This window comes from Phocoena sinus, chromosome 10, assembly GCF_008692025.1.
Source record: "Phocoena sinus isolate mPhoSin1 chromosome 10, mPhoSin1.pri, whole genome shotgun sequence".
Taxonomy (NCBI): domain Eukaryota; kingdom Metazoa; phylum Chordata; class Mammalia; order Artiodactyla; family Phocoenidae; genus Phocoena; species Phocoena sinus.
Window position 1 is genome coordinate 64,780,124 of NC_045772.1, and position 18,265 is coordinate 64,798,388.

The 18,265-nt window shown below is 37.6% G+C and overlaps 1 protein-coding gene across 2 annotated transcripts in view; it reads left to right on the forward strand.

Moving 5' to 3' along the window:
* Positions 1-2,348: 2,348 nt before the first annotated feature.
* The window catches only part of CCNT1 (cyclin T1), a 33,200-nt gene continuing 17,283 nt past the window's right edge, over positions 2,349-18,265 (forward strand). Inside the window, exons 1-5 of one of the 2 annotated variants that reach the window (XM_032645815.1) lie at positions 2,349-2,668; positions 6,226-6,307; positions 12,787-12,915; positions 15,029-15,089; positions 16,700-16,762. In XM_032645815.1, coding sequence (XP_032501706.1) covers positions 2,508-2,668; positions 6,226-6,307; positions 12,787-12,915; positions 15,029-15,089; positions 16,700-16,762 — 496 coding nt within the window. In that variant the 5' untranslated portion in view covers positions 2,349-2,507. The remainder of the gene's footprint in view (positions 2,669-6,225; positions 6,308-12,786; positions 12,916-15,028; positions 15,090-16,699; positions 16,763-18,265) is intronic. The other variant, XM_032645814.1, reaches the window with a different exon arrangement.

Below are 18,265 nucleotides of genomic sequence, written 5' to 3' on the forward strand. Positions count from 1 at the left end.
AATAAGTAGCCTTACAAGTGTGAGTTACAGGGAATGGAGTCCTATTTAAAATTTTAAAAAAGGACAGGAAAATTCCTCTGGTCTAAGATTTTTGTCAATTGTTCTTTAAGGGCAATGTATCTGAAAGCTAACATCTTTGACAATAAGCATGTATTGAACACCCACCATATGTCAGATGGTGTTCTGTTCAGGATGACCCTTATGATCACACAGCTAGTTAATACAGTAACTGGGAAATTTTAGGACATTATACTAAGTGAAATAATCCAGTCACAGAAAGACGAATACTGTATGATTCCACTTATACGAAATATCTAAAGTAGTCAAACTCAAAGAAACAGAAAGCAGAATGGGAGTTGTCAGGGCTGGGCGTAGGCGGAAATGGGGAGTTGTTCAATGGGTATAGAGTTTCAGTTTTGCAAAAAGAAAAAGTTGTAGATACCTGTTGCCTAACAATGTGAAATATAGTTGACACTACTGAACCGTACACTTAAAAGTGGTTGAGATAGTTTAAAAAAAAAAAAGAATAGCGGGGCTTTGAAACCAGGCCTGAATCAAAAACTCATGTTTAGCAATTATGTAATCACAGCTGCCTACTTTCAAATAATTTCATCTTCAGTCAAAGAATATTTCTGTTCTCTGATTTACACAGGTCCCCCTCTTCTGTATGGCAGGGTAGCAAGCCATTGGCTAGCAGCTGCATTGCCTGAAGCCTGTCAGATACCAGAACGTTTTCTTGGAAGATTGGTACACAGCCACCATTGCAAATTCAAAATGGGGTCATCAATCCAAGAGATTTAGTGGAGAAACAAACACAGGTCAGAGAAATAGGCAAAAGGAGTCTGGGAGAAATAATTTTGGCTGTTTAAAAGACAAAATTCATGATGACATAACTGAGAATGTGCTTTTCTATTAAAAGAAAAAAGTCTGTCATGGAAGAGGTTTGAAGTCATAATATTTTAAATGTTATAACTTGAAGTATTTTTTCCTGAATTCTTCCAGAGTAAAACAGAGCTAAAGCTAATTATAGGCAGTATATGGCAGAGGAGGGCCTGGAGTGGAAGAAAATACTTCTGAGAATGAATTAGAATCAAACTGAGTGGGAACAGCCATGTCTAGAAATGACAAAACACAAAATATTTATTATAAAAGACAAAAGATTCTAATATTACCGAAATTTAATCAAGGTGAATTGACTGTTCCAGAAAAGCAAGAGTACAGCTTGCTAGAATAGAAAGAACAATGGAATCAGACTTGATTTTAAAATCTACACTGATAAGTGGTGTAGTGTAGGACAAACTACTTAATCTTCCCAAGCCTGTTTCTCTACTGTAGGTTGTTGTGAGCAGTTGTTTGACAAACACTTATTGACTACTAGGGCCAGGACTGACTGCGTAGGTGCTCGGGATACAAAAATGAAGATGGTATTATTCTTGCCGTCAACTTCAATATAATGTAATAAATATTATGAGAAAATCTACTGAATGTTTTCTACGTGCCCGGTACTAATATAAATGCTTTAAACTCATTAAATCTTCATTTAAACCTTTTCAGAAACTAAACCATATGTACTACACCATTTACAAGAGGCACAGAGAAGTTAAGTATCTTGCCTAGGATCAAACAGCCCTCAAACAGCTGGGATTCATCTTGACAGGTGGCAGGAATTTACAAATCTGTGCGTGCGCAGGGTGGGAGTGGAAGCTTTCCACCCGGAAGGAGTTCACCCGTTCGCAAAATAGGGATTAAAATATCACTACCTCTTGGGGTTGTATCAATTAAATGAGATAGTATATTTAAGAGTCAGCATTGTGGTAAGCCCTAAATTATTTCCATTAATTCCATTTTATTCCTTTAAGTTGGCTCACCGTGGCGAAGGAATGTTTTCAAGGCTTTAGCTACATATTGCAACGCGGCTTTTCAAATGGGTAATTTATACTGCTACCAACAGTGCAAGAGCTTTCCAGTTGCTTTATGTTCTAATATACGGTAGGGCTACTCTCTTTGATTACTTTTTTCAGTTTTTGACAGTCTCACCCCTTTTCTCTGTTAAGTTCGCCATCTGCCCAGTTTTATACCGTCACCTACGTCACAAGCGAAGTTCTCCGAGGAACCGCCCAGCGGCGCGTGAGCGGACGCCGCATTCCGCTTTGCTCAGCGCGCGAAGGCAGAACCCAGTTCTCGCGGGAAGAGACGTGGTTTATTTTTGAACGAGAACTCCTAACCGCACCTTGCCTCTCAAGGGTCACATGACTGGCGCCTGTGTCCTCGACGCAAGGTGTTTCCTGCTGCCCGTTAACTCGGCTACAGAGCGACCCGAGGTCCGTTCCGGAAGTGGATTCTTTAACTTAGCAACCCGTCGGCGGAAGCGTGTCACAATCTAGCCGTCCTCCCCTGGCGGAAGTTTGTCACGTCGCAGTTGTCTCCGTACAGCGGATGCGTGTCGCCGCTTAGGTGACGCTGGGAAGTGCTTGCAGCCGCCGCCGCTGCCTTTTGGTTGAAGCACTATGGAGGGAGAGAGAAAGAACAACAATAAACGGTGGTATTTTACTCGAGAACAGCTGGAAAATAGCCCATCCCGTCGTTTTGGCCTGGACCCCGATAAAGAACTTTCTTATCGCCAGCAGGCGGCCAATCTGCTCCAGGACATGGGCCAACGTCTTAACGTGTATCCTTGCGGCCTAGGCCTTCGGCCTTGGAGTAGGTCCCGCCCTGTTTGGGCGTCCAGGCTTCAAGGTCTGTCAGAAGGGAAGAGGGTGGGCAGGGACTGGATGTCTAGTTAGGAGAGCCTACGATGGGGCGAACTGAAGTTAAGCGTTCGCTGGAGGGAAGCGAGGCCGAGTTAATTTCCCGCTCGCTCACCCGTGCCATCAACCTTGCTGGGAACGCGTATCCTTTCCGCTTTGTGTTTTAACTCCTCTTCCTCATAGTCTGTTTTCAGTGAGTTCTGATCTCCTACTCTGGTGACTTCGAGATTCTGCTTTTCTACTATGCCCTAGGGATCTGGTGGAGATTGCACTGTTGATGGCTGCCTCTTGAACTTAGTGTGTAAAGAGAGTTTTGAGAAATTTCGATACCTGAAGGTCTTATAAAGAGAGTGGTCTAGAATTAATGCCCCAGCTTTGGCTTAAAATCCGTTCCTTCCCCATACTAGTTGTTTAAGAAACCTGTCGAATTCTTGGTTTTCTTGTCTGTAAAATGGGGGTGATAACTCATGAATTTGATTTCTATGCCCAACACAATGCTTGGCACTCATATGTTAAAGTAGCTACTGTTAAAAGAGTTTTCTAGCATTTCAGAGGAAGGAAGGATGTCAGTGTAGATTTGTAGGGATGTAGACCTACAGATCTAATGTTCTAAAAAACCTTTTATAAAATACTGTGTTTTAAAGTTACTCAGAGTGCTAATGTATATTCGTTTTCCTCATATTTCAAAGATTTATTGATTTTTTTCCCCTTTAAGTGTTTTTGTTTGTCAGAAAACCTACTCACTTTGTAGCAGAGAAAGCTATATAAAGTTCTTTCCACTCAGGAAATGAAAATTTATTCTTGGGTGCAGCTTCCATTTAAATGTGTTGCTGGCTGTATGTTTGTGTCTTAAGGTTGTGCTCACTTCAAAAGTGGTGTCCTCTTTGGTGCCTGTATCCAGTTTGTTTCCTAAGCATCCAGTCAGTACTGAGTTAAACCTTTTTTTTTTTTTTTTTTTTTTAATTCTGTTTCAGTGCATCCTAGCACTTTCCTTTTTACATGTGTGTTATTAAGGTTGTTGCCATTGTGGTACTGTCTTATCTCTGTATATCCCACATTGTTTTCTGAGGTCTTTATAATAAGACATTCAAAAGTTTCTCTTTTCAAGGGAACCCTTGTACACTGTTGGTGGGAGTGTAGCTTGGTGCAGTCACTGTGGAAAACAGTATGGAGGTTTCTCAAAAAGCTAAAAATAGAACTGCTGTTTGACCCAGCAATTCCACACCTGGGTATATATCTGAAAAAAACAAAAACACATATTTGAAAATATACATGCACCCCAGTGTTCATAGCAGCATTATTTATAATTGCCAAGGTATGGAAGCAACCTGAATGTTCATTGAAGGATGAATGGATAAGGAAGATGTGGTATATATACACAATGGAATACTACTCAGCCATAAAAAAGAATGAAATAATGCCATTTGCAGCAACATGGATGGACCTAGAGATTATCATACTAAGTGAAGTAGTCAGAGAAAGACAAATATGTGATATCATTTATATGTGGAACCTAAGAAATACAACAAACTAGTGAAAACAAAAAGGCATATTCACAGATATAGAGAACAGACTAGTGGTTACCAGTGGGGAGAGAAGGGAGGGGCAAACTACTGGCTGTAAGTTAGGCTATAAGGATTTATTGCACAACAAGGGACTGTAGCCAATATTTTGTAATAACTAGAAATGGAGCTCTTTAAAAATTAAAATCAGAAAAAATGTTTTTCTTTTTAGTGAGTATCAAATAACTCACTGAATGAATATCAAATCATAGTGTTTCTGGTCCCGGGGATCACCTTATGAGTGCCAGAGAGAAGTAGAACTGAAAAGGTAATTGCTGGAGCTTAGAAGGTGAGGAGATAAGTGGAGACATACCTAGGGGGCAGATCAGGGAGAGTGTTGTAAATCATTTGAAGAGATATCCTGTGCAAGTATATCACCTTGGCAGGATTTTCAGTAGGCAAGTAACAGGTTTAGGTCTTATATAGTTTTGTTCATATTCCTTCTTGATCCACATGCTGAGAAGCTTTGCTTGTTTATTAATTCAGCAACTTTATAGTGAATATCTGTTACATATAAGACAGTGTGTTAAGTGTCAATTGGAAGTTAATTGATGAAAGAACAGATTTGCTTTTTAATTCTTAGAGGAAAGTATGATTTTCTTTTTTTTTTTAAAGTTGAAGTATAGATGTACAACGTTATGTTAGTTTCAGGTGTACAGCAAAGTGATTCAGTTATACATATATATACATAGTTTTTTTTTTTTTTTTTTTTTTTTTTTGCCACACCACACAGCTTGTGGGCTCTTAGTTCCCCGACCAGTGATTGAACCCAGGCCGACAGCAGTGAAAGCACTGAGTCCTAACCACTGGACTGCCAGGGAATTCCCTACATATTCTTTTTCATATTCTTTTCCATTATGGTTTATTACAGGATATTGAATATAGTTCCCTGTGCTATACAGTAGGACCTTGTTGTTTATTATATATATAGTCATTTGTATCTGCTAATCCCAAACTCCTAATTTATCCCTTTTCCCCCTTTGGTAACCTTAAGTTTGATTTTTGGGTCTGTGAGTTTGTTTCTGTTTCATAAATGAGTTCATTTGTGTCATATTTTAGATTCCACATTTAAGTGATATCATATGGTATTTGTCATTCTCTTTCTGACTGACTTAGTGTGATAATCTCTAGGTCCATCCATGTTGCTGCAAATGGCATTATTTCATTCTTTTTTTTATGGCTGAGTAGTATTCCATTCTGTATATATACACTACATCTTCTTTATCCATTCATCTGTTGATGGACATTTAGGTTGTTTCCATGCCTTGGCTATTGTAAATAGTGCTGCTATGAACATTGGGGTGCATGCACCTTTTCTTCCTTTTTTTAAAAAAATTTATTTTATTTATTTATTTTTGGCTGTGTTGGGTCTTCGTTGCTGCGTGCGGGCTTTCTCTTGTTGTGGCGAGTGGGGGCTATTCTTCGTTGAGGTATGCAGGCTTCTCATTGCGCTGGCTTCTCTTGTTGCGGAGCACGGGCCCTAGGTGCGCGGGCTTCAGTAGTTGTGGTGCGTGGGCTCAGTAGCTGTGTCTCGTGGGCTCTAGAGCGCAGGCTCAGTAGTTGTGGCACACGGGCTTAATTGCTTCACGGCATGTGGGAATCTTCCTGGACCAGGGCTCGAACCAGTGTCCTCTGCATTGGGAGGCGGGTTCTTAACCACTGCTCCACCAGGGAAGTCCCTATTTTTAGTTTTTTAAGGAACCTCCATACTGTTTTTCATAGCGCTGCATCAATTTGCGTTTCCACTAAGAATGTAGGAGGTGTCCCTTTCTCCACACCCCTGAGAGGTAAGTATGATTTTCATTTAGGGGCATCCACTGTGCTTGGCTGCATGGTCCTTTTGGGAGGATATAGAGGTTGTATTTTTGGGAATTGTACTGCCCGTCTGTTTTGGGACCTTAACTTGAACACTTTAGCTCACAATTGACCATCAACACTGCTATAGTGTACATGCATCGATTCTACATGATTCAGTCCTTTACACAGTTCCATCGAAATGTAAGTATAATTTTTATATATGGTGTAATCCTTTTGTGATTAATCTCAACTTCATATTTCTTTTATGGTTGATCTTTGCTGCTGAACTGGGATTTGAAGTTTAGAGTTTATGATTGATCACTTTCATTATGTGTCACACTGCTGTTCTGAATCCAGCCTTCCAGTTTTCCTGTGAAGTGTCTAGCTAGTTGTTTAGCTTTAGTGCATCCTTAGAGTAGGTGGATTCTCTAATAAAATAGATTATTGAACATTTAAACTTAACATTTTTGGATTGGGAGAGTAGCATTAAAGTTGGGTAGCATTACACTTAATTTAAGTGTGATTTTTGAAATGTTTAATAATAATATGGGCACAGGAAAACAAGTGAATGTTAAGTCATTTACATTTTCTAAAAACCTTTGATAAAATTCCCATCAATGACCAGTTGGAAGGGGAAGGTGTGTTATGTGATAACTGGGGGATGACTTTTAAGACAGAAAAAAGAAAATAATAGTAATAAAGGGATTTTTTTTTTTCTGGACAGAATTGTAAATAGTGCTATTTTCAGTTTTGCTACCTGAAATGGTCCTATTTAACATTATTGTAAATGACTTGGAAGCGAGTGCATAGTGATATCCCAGTTGCAGGTAAGCTTATATTTGTTTAATAAAATCACAAGGTAATAGGGCTAAACTTGAACACTTCATATGGATTTGTGAGTCAAATATTTCATTATTTTTTTAAGAAAAGGTTACGTTTTGAGGAAAGGTGTTTCAGACTTTTCCTTAGGATGATAGTTTTTTTTTTTTTTAATAAATTTATTTATTTTTGGCTGCATTGGGTCTTCATTGCTGCGCTCAGGCTTTCTCTAGTTGTGGCGAGCGGGGGTTACTCTTCGTTACGGTGTGTGGGCTTCTCGTTGCGATGGCTTCTCTTGTTGTGGAGCACGGGCTCTAGGTGCCCGGGCTTCAGTAGTTGTGGCTCGTGGGCTCTAGAGCACAGGCTCAGTAGTTGTGCACGGGCTTAGTTGCTCCACGGCATGCGGGATCTTCCCGGACCAGGGCTCAAGCCCATGACCCCTGCATTGGCAGGCAGATTCTTAACCACTGTGCCACCAGGGAAGTCCCAGGATGATAGGTTTTGAATTTTTATGCCATAGGAAGAGAAACTGGAAAGTTAGATATTGCTCTTGTAAGATATTGGTGGACTCAGTATTGGGAATAATTGCACAGGAAACCCTTTAGAGTGTGGATTAACTATTCCCAATTTTTGCTGATTATTCAATCAGTTGGGCTGTCTCCTACCCTTAACCTCCCTACCTCCTCTGATTGCAAGGAACACACTCTTAATAAGAGAGAGAGAAAAACATTTAATGAGGCTGTCTGATAGCTCTAGAATAGAAAGTAGTGGATAAAGAACAGAATTTGAAGAGGAAGTCCATAGTTGTCTTGCCCATTATGAAAGTTTTCTACATTTCTTTTATTATGGTAAAGGTTTGAAATCCAGGGTGAACTACATCTCAAATCAATTTGTCCATTCTATGCATATGTATGTGTGTGTGTATGTATATTTCCCCTATTTTTACCTTTTAAATTATATCTTGTTTTATTTTCTATGCGTTTATCTTAGCAAGGACAGAGACTCACTTTTCTGTGTATCCTCTAAAGCACTTTCAGTAAACTTGTTGAATGAATGAATGATCTGGTAATTATCCAATATAAAGAGATTCTTCTGGAGTTTATGACCTTTTCCAAAATCCAATTTTTTTTTTTTTTTTTTTTTTTTGCGGTACGCGGGCCTCTCACTGTTGTGGCCTCTCCCGTTGCGGAGCACAGGCTCTGGACGCGCAGGCTGAGCGGCCATGGGTCATGGGCCCAGACGCTCCGCGGCATGTGGGATCTTCTTGGACCGGGGCACGAACCCGCGTCCCCTGCATCGGCAGGCGGACTCTAAACCACTGCGCCACCAGGGAAGCCCCAGTGATTCTTTTAGTTTGAGGTTATTGGTCCTCTTTAGAGAATTGGTTTTAGGCACATTCTGGAATTAACAGATGAAAAATATCACTCCTTTAGTGTGTTAATTCTAGGAGTTTAGCTGTGATGAGTCCAAATTCAAATTTGAGGGGACTTAATACATTGTTGTGGCATTGAAATGTAGTATGTAGTGGGAAGTGCTCATACATTTTTCTTGTTATTTTTTCTTATTACAAAGGTAGTAAGTGCTCATGGTAAAAATTAAAACAGTACAGAAATGTGTAAGGCAGAAAGTGAAAGCTCTTCTGTAATCCCATCCTCCAGAAGTAACCTTTGATAAACATTTTGGTAATAGTGTCTCAGACATTTTTCTGTGCATATAGTACCAGCATTTATGTATTTCTATAAAAATCATTTCTTACTGTACCACTCTTACACAGTTGCCTTTATTGCTTAACAGTATGTATGTATTGGACATTTTCTTATTGGTTTCTCATTTTAAGTGGCCACATAGTATTTATTTGAGTAGTTACTATAATTTATTTTACCAGCTCTCTATTGGTGGATATTGGGGTTGTTTATAGTTTATTGTATTATAAATAATGTTACATAAGTTAGTCTGGTACATATATCATGCACTTATATGACTATTTTATAAATTCCTATAGGTGGAATTGCTGTGTCCAAGGGTATGCATTTAAACGTTTTTTTGTGTCAGTTTGCTCTACTGAAAGATTATATCAACATACATTGTTTCTAGCACTGTGGGGGAGGGTTCTTTCCTCTGCATCCTCACTAACAACAAATACTCATTACTTCAAGAAATATTAAGTTCTAACTACTTGTCAAGCACTAGGGCTAGAGTGGTGAGCAAGATAGTGGAAGCCCTAAGTTATTTTCTTAATTTACATTTCTTCAATTAGTGAAGTTGAACTTCTGATGCCTATTTTTTTTTGGTCATTGTTCTTGTGAAATTGAAGAATTGACTTAAAAATTGTCTGTTGTTTCTTTTTGCCCCTGTTTTATTTTTTTTGATTTTCTCATTTAAATGAGCTCTTTATATATCAGAGCCGTATGTCATGTGCTGTGAATACTTTTTTCGTTTTGTTGTAACTCTTCGTTTATAGTGTTTTCAAGCCTAGAGTCCTTGCCTTTTTAAAAAAATTTTAAAATTTTTGTTGAGGCATAACATAAAGCACAAAAGTCTGAGGTGTGCAGCATGATTACTTTTTGCATTATATACACATAACCATCACTCAGAACAAGATATAGTATATTTCCAATACCTTGGAAGGTAGAGAAGCTGTCTTTTGATTGAAATAAACTTTATTTCTTAGCAGACATGATTAAATGACTGGTTTATTCTCACTTAAATCCTGCCATTGCATTTACTCTCTTTTTGAAAAGAAATTCAACCTCATTAATTGAATTTCTGTATGTACTGTCCTAAAAGTTTTCAAGTGGGGGAATGTAAAAGTAGTGGTGAGCAACTTGGTGTGTGTGTATTTATTCTGTATTTTATAATATATTTGATATACAGGTGTTGTCTTTTAATAGCTGACAAATTTCGGTGTATATTATTCTCATTAGCTGACTCTTAAAAGGTCAAGTTTAGTGGTTAAGAGGATGGGCTCTGGAGTCAGACTTGTCTGGATGCGGATCCTTGCTGCACTGCCTACCAGCTATATGCCTTTGAGCAAGTTACCATACGCCTCAGTTTTCTCATCTCTTTGGGGTCAATAATAGTGCCTACCTAGTGCCTAGTAGGATATAGGTGAATTAATTTACAAAGTGTCTGCATATAGCAAACAAATAAGTATTAGCTAGAATTATTATTGTTCTTTTAAAATGGAGAAAATCTTATACTCTTACCTGGAATTCCTCTGGGAAACTGCCTTTGATGGGAAAATAGTTTGATAAGCTAGCTTGGTATATGATTCCATGAGGAGCTATGAGTATTTATATGGTTGATTGGACAAAAAGGAGGTTGAAATTTATCTCTTGTGGTCTTTCACTTAACAGATATTATCTTGCCTTGTAAGCCATTGTTTGTATATCATATTTTAGTTAGAGTCTTTCAAATATATTCTTAGCCTCTTGAAAGCAAAGTTGTAGGCTTAAAATCTTAAGTGTTGTCTCTGAGTTGTCCTTTTCCTTTTCCCCTGTGTCCAATCAGTTATAAAGTCCCGTTAATTTTTATAGTGGTACAATTTTTTCTTCCCCTATAAATATATATTGTCATCATAAAGTTAAAAGAGGACAGGGACTTCCCTGGTGGTGCAGTGGTTTAGAATCCACCTTCCAATGCAGGGGATGTGGGTTCGATCCCTGGCCTGGAAGATCCCACATTGCCACGGAGCAACTAAGCCTGTGTGCCACAACTAGTGAGCCTGCGTTCTAAAGCCCACGAGCCACAACTACTGGCCCGTGTGCCACAACTACTGAGCCCACGCACCACAACTACTGAAGCCCGCGCGCCTAGAGCCCATGCTCCACAACAAGAGAAGCCAGCGCAATGAGAGGCCTGTGCACCGCAACGAAGAGTAGCCCTTGCTCACCACAACTAGAGAAAAAAGCCCATGTGCAGCCACAAAGACCCAATGCAGCCAAAAAAAAAAAAAAAAAAAAATTGAAAGAGGACAGATTAAAGGAGAAAGTGATGGTTTCCCTATAACTCAGTGTTCAGAGATAATCCTGATAACGTTTTGGTGTATATTCCATTAGAATTTTTTTCTCTGTATACAAATACATATATTTACTGAAAACCTATTCGTTTTCCAAGGTGAAAGCTGGGTTTCTTTTTTACTTTATTTCTACTGCTAGTGCCTACTCTAAACTTTATTTCCTAATGCCTGTGTTATCATTATTGTTGTTTTAATATTTATTTGTTTATTTTATTCATTTATTTGGTTGTGCCGGGTCTTAGTTGTGGCAGGCGGCCTCCTTAGTTGGGGCATGCATGTGGGCTCTAGTTCTCCGACAAGGGATCGAACCTGGGCCCATTGCATTGGGAGCACGGAGTCTTAACTACTGTGCCACCTGGGAAGTCCCTGCCTGTATTATTAAAATTTTCTCTTTAATAAAATTAACTTTTAATGTATCTATCCTTTCCATTTAGTACCACCTACCTCTGGATTAACCTTTCCAAATATTTCTTAAACTCTGCATTTTTTTTTCTAAAATCTGTAATGTCACTCTCTTCTTAAAAATCTTTTGTGTCCCACATCACTTTATTTATATCTTTTAACTAAACTTCTCAGTTTAGTGTTCAAAATGTGCTTTATGCCCCGATTTCTCACACATTTGTTCATGCCCATTTTCCTCTGGTTTTTCTTTCTTTATCCTAAGGTCTAGTAGAATATATGTAGCAAGCTCCATATATAACTGCAACAAATATGAAGGAAGAGAATTGTTATTCTGAATTGAATTTGTGGAGAAAAATCTATTCTAGCAAAGTATAACAGATAACTGCAGGGATACAAATAAGTGTTAGAATGCATGTCAGTTCTACTCAGTAAATAGATATTTCACTTTTATAAAATTATTTATTGCTTTCTTTAACTCCTGGTGAATTGTAGTTCATGCCATTGCCATCTTTGATTCATTGAAATATTCTTAAGGTTCTAGAGACGTTGTGCTTCCTGAGGTTTCCCAGATCACCAGGCTATGTTTATGTCCTATTGCTCTGATTTCTTGTTTAGTGTCTGAGTTTTCTGTCTGCTTGTGGATTGGCTTGACTTTTTTATTTTGGCTGTGCTTCGAGGCTTACAGTATCTTAGTTCCCCAACCAGGGATGGAACCCTGGTCCTGGCAGTGAGAGTGCCAAGTCCTAACCACTGGACTGCCAGGGAATTCCCTGGCTTGACTTTTTTTTTCCCCTCTAAGTACCTTCTACTTATAAGCCGTTGAATATAATACTATACTTTGAATTCTTTTTTAAAGATTTGTGCTCCTCTCCATATGTAAGTATAATTGAGGTAATTCGCATACAATAAATTTCCTCTTTTGGGTGTACAATTCACTGGTTCTTAGTATATTCAGAGTTGGGCAACCATCACCATGATCTAATTTCAGAGCATTTACATTACCCCAGAAAGAAACCCCTCATGCTTTAGCAGTCACTCCCATTCCTCTCTTCTCCCAGCCCCCGGCAACCACTAATCTACTTCTGTCTCCATGGATTTGCTGATTCTGGACATTTCAGTTTACTCTTTAAAAAAAGTATATAGAGTGCTTTGATAAAACTTAATAATCTCATTTTAAATAGAAAGCTGTCTATTTACATCTAGTGGTTTCTTGAATAGGTAGCTTTTAATGAGAGTTTGTTGAAGGATTGGTTTTCAGAAGTGGACGTGGTTAATGGATAGGAGAGGAGAAGATATTTAAGTAGAGGAGGAGAAAGCATAAGCAAGAGGTGACGAAGTTGAGGTAAGCAAAGAAGTTGGTTTAAGACTTAGTTCTTTTTTAGATCTACCTTACTCTAGAAATAAACAAATAATAAATGTGATTTATTTTCTCTTCATCCAGTCTGTGGCTCCAGCAGCCTTATTTTTAGCAGCCAAAGTAGAGGAGCAGCCCAAAAAATTGGAACACGTCATCAAGGTAGCACATGCTTGTCTCCATCCACAGGAATCACTTCCTGATACTAGGAGTGAGGTAGGGGATAAATTACACACATCTGTCTTTCTTAATTTATTTTGATCATAACTTAGTTTTTTAACTTTGATTTACTGAAGTCTGAATTGGGGCTGTTAAAGGAACTTTTAGTGTTTGTTTTTTCCTTAACAAAAACATCCCAGAAATTTATGGCAAAAGTTAATTGATTTCATTCTGGTAAAATTGGAAAATGCAGAAAAAGAAGAAAATATATTACCTAGATGTAATTTGTACCACAGATATATAAATGAACCAGTATTTCCAGCTTCTTTTCTATGAGTAGCTACACATGTATATATTTTATACCTGCTTTTTTCACTTACTGTATGACAAATATTTTCCCATCAATTCTCTGCTTCCTTTAAATATTGATATCGTATTTTGTCATAAACATACATATATTTTAACCATTTTCTGTTAAGATAATTTCCAGCTTTTAACCACTATAATATCACTATGAGGAAAATTCTTTTAGATTTTTTGTTAATGAATTTTTTTTAAGTGAATCTTGTCACTGGTGCATGTGTGCTTAACTTTTTAAGAAATTACAAGTATGCTCATTATAAAAGAACCCAAACACTAAAGAATCATTTAAAGTCAAAGGTAAAGCTCATCTCCCCTCCTTCTCCTAGGAGGATACTGCCGATTCCAGTTCAGATATATATTCTTCCACACCTTTATCCTATGTGTATACATATAGCTTTTTTTCCCTTTCCATCCTTCCTTGACCTTCTAAAGAAGGGAAACTCTCCCGGCTTTAGAAATCAGTGATTGGGGAATGATGAGTTTGGAGAAAAATTATGGATTTCTGTTACTAGATTATTTGTCTGTTACAGTGGGTGCATGAGTCATCCATTATCAGATTAAGTGGAATTGTGTGTTCTTCTGATCATATTGGGCAAAGTGGCTGTGGGGACGGTTTGTTTTGATAATAGCCCCTTATTATGTAAATTAAGTGTTTTGCATAGTAGTGTCTTGACTTACTTTGTTTTCTCTTTGGGCTGCACCAGTAGTTTTGTTGAATAGCTGTTGGTCTGGACTTTTATTTACGTTAGAGACTACTAACTGCCACTGGTCTATAGAATTGACCAAATAAAACTTTATTTTAACAAAATAAAACAAAAAATAAAATCCCTACTTTATTTTTTTTTCTTTCAAGTATATTTACATGACTTCTCACCTGAGCCTCTCTTATCAGGTGACTAGGAGAATATACTTTCTTCACTATATGGAAAGGGGAACTAGCATAGTTTAAGTCCTTACTGGACTTATTCAAGATCATAAGGTTCAGAGGAAAGTTAGCAGCAACATAAGTCTCTTAACTCCTAGCTCAAATCTCATTCTCCTAGAGTTCTAGACCAGTGCTGTCCAATAGAAATATAGGGGAAGTCACATACGTAATTAAATATTTTAAACTTTTCATTAAGCTTTATATAAAAATCTTTACTTAAAAAAATTAAGATTAATTTTAATATATTATATTTTATATATTATTTTCTTTAACCCCAAAATATAGTCATTTCAGCATATAATCAATTTTAAAACATTATTAATGAAGTGGTTTACATTATTATTTCTTAACTAAGTCTTCACAATTCAGTGTGTATTCTACACTCATAACACATTTCAAGTGCTCGATAGCCATGTGTGGATAGTGGCTACAGTAATGGCCAGTACAAATCTGAAAGAATTTTTTGTTTGTTCCCTTTTCCTTTGAACCCATTTATGAATTTTAAAAACCTAGCATTACTCCAAAAGGAAGGTTTAACAGGAGTCAAATGTTTGAGATTGCCTATTGCCTGTAGGATTCTGTGTACATCATATGAACTTTAGAACCTAAAATGTCAGTCTGAAAATGAACTAGATCTCTGGTGCTTTTTCTGTAGCCATTTGTAAATAAAGTGACATCTCTCACTATACCACTTTTTTTTTTTTTTTTTTTTTAAGGAGAATCTGTTAGGAATAAGGGTTAATTTCAGTTCCTACTCTCCCTCATAACCCCACCCTTGCCTTTTGAGGCTTTGATTCCCCTTGGAGGTTGTTAGAATTTGCCTACACTTTATATATTATATATTGTATCTTTTGGGGGAGTAATTTGACTTCTCACCTGCAGGCTTACCTGCAACAAGTTCAAGATCTGGTGATATTAGAAAGCATAATTCTGCAGACTTTAGGTAAGTTTATTTTCCTTTAAAACATTAAAGAAATATGTACATAATGTAATGATTTTAAAATTTGCAATATAGGAAATAGGAAGAGAATTTCTTGGGAAGGTTTTTGCACATTTTAGAGGTCATTTAACCCTGGCCTATACCAGAGAGAATGCAGGCACGGCTGACCTTTGAAATAGCGGTTAGCAGGGGTTTTTTGTTTGTTTGTTTTATATTCTAGGATTCATGATTTGCTTGTTAAGATTTGGCAGTTTTTTAACTTTCTGATAAATAATGACAGAAACTATCTAAACAACTTTTTTTCCTTCCATGGATTTTTATAGTCTGCTTGTCATTATATTTAGTTAACAGCATTTGTTTTTAAAATTGATAGTCAGTGTTCAGAACAGTGGAGTGGAGGTGGAGGAATTCAAGCTATAGCAGTTGATGGGCTAAAGAACTGATGATGTTCTGCTATTATCTATTATTATTTTCATCAAAGAGACTGCCTTTAAAAGCTTAGCAAATATGGAAAATAAAGATTTTCTAGTTCTTTTGGGCTATCATTTTTCTCTTTAGGTAGGGGAGTATTTCATGAGTTATGTTGGAAAGTTACTGGTAGGGCTGTATTTTTGCATGTACAAACATACAGTGAATTCTTCAAAGTTTGTCTCTGAAGTTAGTGTCTGTGAATTTTTACTTTAAATTAGTTTTCTTCAAGGTAGCCATATTTTAGGGGACAATGATATTTTCCTGGTGGAGTAAATTTTTATTAATATTTTAATGTGGAAAGCAGTAAGATCTAATTAGCAAGAATCAATTATACTTTTAGAATAATTTGCATCAAGTAAATTTCTCAATAGAATTTTTTTTTCTTTTAATCAGTTTGTCTCAGACTTTATTTTTATTTTTAAAATTTTTTGGCTGCGGCACGCAACTTGTGGGATTTTAGTTCCCCGACCAGGGATTGAACCCAGGCCCTCTGTAGTGAAAGTGCCAAGTCCTAACCACTGGACCGCCAGGGAATTCCCTAGAATTTCCTTACTTGTACTGGAAAATTTTATTTGCATACTCAAAAAGAGAAATTTCATTGAAAATTTTAATTTATATACTCAAAAAGAGAAACTCCATTGAAAATTTTTGTAGACATACCGATCTTCCTTAAGTAATTTTGGTAAAGATCATTTAGAGTTAGATAAAATGATCAGTACTTACAGTAATTGAGATGATGAAAAGGGACAAAACTGAGGTAAGAGAGGAATAGGGTTCAAAATGTTTTCTCAAGGTTAAGCTTTCGAAGATAATTATTACATGAGTAATTGCTTCTTCCAACCATGTATTATATTCTATTGTCCCTAAGAAAATGTTTTGTGTTTAGAAGTTTTTGGTAGCTCAGGGATCTTGAGACTGCATTAGCTTTATTATCTGAGTGGTGCCTTCTAGCTCAAAACATAAGCACCTTTGAAGATAATCTTAAAGAAGAGTGTGCTCCATACTTTGACTCTTTTAGCCTCTAAACAGGCAGGTTTGGGACCAGAAAATGAGGGAGGCCTTCAATGATGACTCAGATAAAAGAAATATAAAATATTTTGAGTATCTTTAGCTTTTTAACCAGTTACCTTTTTTGTTTTTAGGCTTTGAACTAACAATTGATCACCCACATACACATGTGGTAAAGTGCACTCAACTTGTTCGAGGTAAGGAATCCCAACTTGAGATGCTGTCTTAAATTGTTTTACCATTTAGAGGCTAAGATTTGCTCTGGACAAATACAGAACACAGCTGCTTTGGCCAAAATTTAAATTAAAAAACCTACCTGGCTTAAATCAAAATGAGTGGTTGGAGTTTTTCTGTTGGGTTCTTATAATGTTTTTCGGTGATCTCCAGATAAAGAGAGTTAGTTTCTTATGGATGTTTGTCAAAGCTGGGGGCAGATTTTGAAAAGTCACCAAATCATAAGTATCTAACAGCAATTTTAAGGATGTCTTGGGGGTTAATTTGATTCTAGGGTTGATTGTCCTAGGCACTCTTAAGGCCACCCAGAGGATCATCTAGAATTTATTTGAACTTATTTTCATCTTTGTTAATTCCCTGGCAGGACTTGTTTTTTTTTTTTTGTTTGTTTGTTTTGTGGTACGCGGGCCTCTCACTATTGTGGCCTCTCCCGTTGTGGAGCACAGGCTCCGGACGCGCAGGCTCAGCGGCCATGGCTCACAGGCCCAGCCGGTCCGCGGCATGTGGGATCTTCCCGGACCGGGGCACGAACCCGTGTCCCCTGCATCGGCAGGCGGACTCTCAACCACTGCGCCACCAGGGAAGCCCAGGACTTGGTTTTTATTCCGATTTAACTTTAGTAGCTGTAATTGCACAAAACCTAGTTCTTATTTATTTAAATAGTAGTATCAAGGCTATCTAGACACCACTGTGCGTTTAAATGCCATTTTTCATTTTGTAGAGTTAACTGATTGACAATTGGCCTTATTTGTGTGTTTCATCTGAAAACTCAGTTTTCCCTGAGTTCTTATATTTTGAAAGCATTAAAAGGTTTACACTAACAGAGATGGATAAATGCTAATATTTAATCTAAGGAAGGTTAAAATTTGCTTTGTTACCCAGAGCATTTTTTTTTTTGAAGGAGGAATTTTTATATTTGTTTATTTATTTTATTTTTTTGGCTGCATTGGGTCTTTGTTGCTGTGTGCGGGCTTTCTCTAGTTGCGGTGAGCGAGGGCTACTCTTCGTTGCGGTGTGTGGGCTTCTCATTGTGGTAGCTTCTCTTGTTGCAGAGCACGGGCTCTAGGTGGCCGCAGGCTCAGTAGCTGTGGCGCGTGGGCTTAGTTGCTCCGCGGCATGTGGGAACTTCCCAGACCAGGGCTCGAATCCGTGTCCCCTGCATCGGCAGGCGATTCTTAACCACTGCGCCACCAGGGAAGCCTGAAGGAGGAATTTTAAAAATTGTAATATATATGAATAATTTGTGTTATTTGCTAATTTTTTCCAGATATAGCAAGGTCTTCTGGATTCTGATCTTGCCTCCAAATTAGTTCATCCCCTAGCTTAGAATTTCTCAGTGAACCCTTGTATCAGGATCTCTGAGTTACTAACAAGTAAAAATGTTTGTTACATTCTTCTCCAAATGTGTTGAGTCAAACTCTAGGGAGGATGCCCAGGAATTGCATTTTAAACATGTACCCCTTATA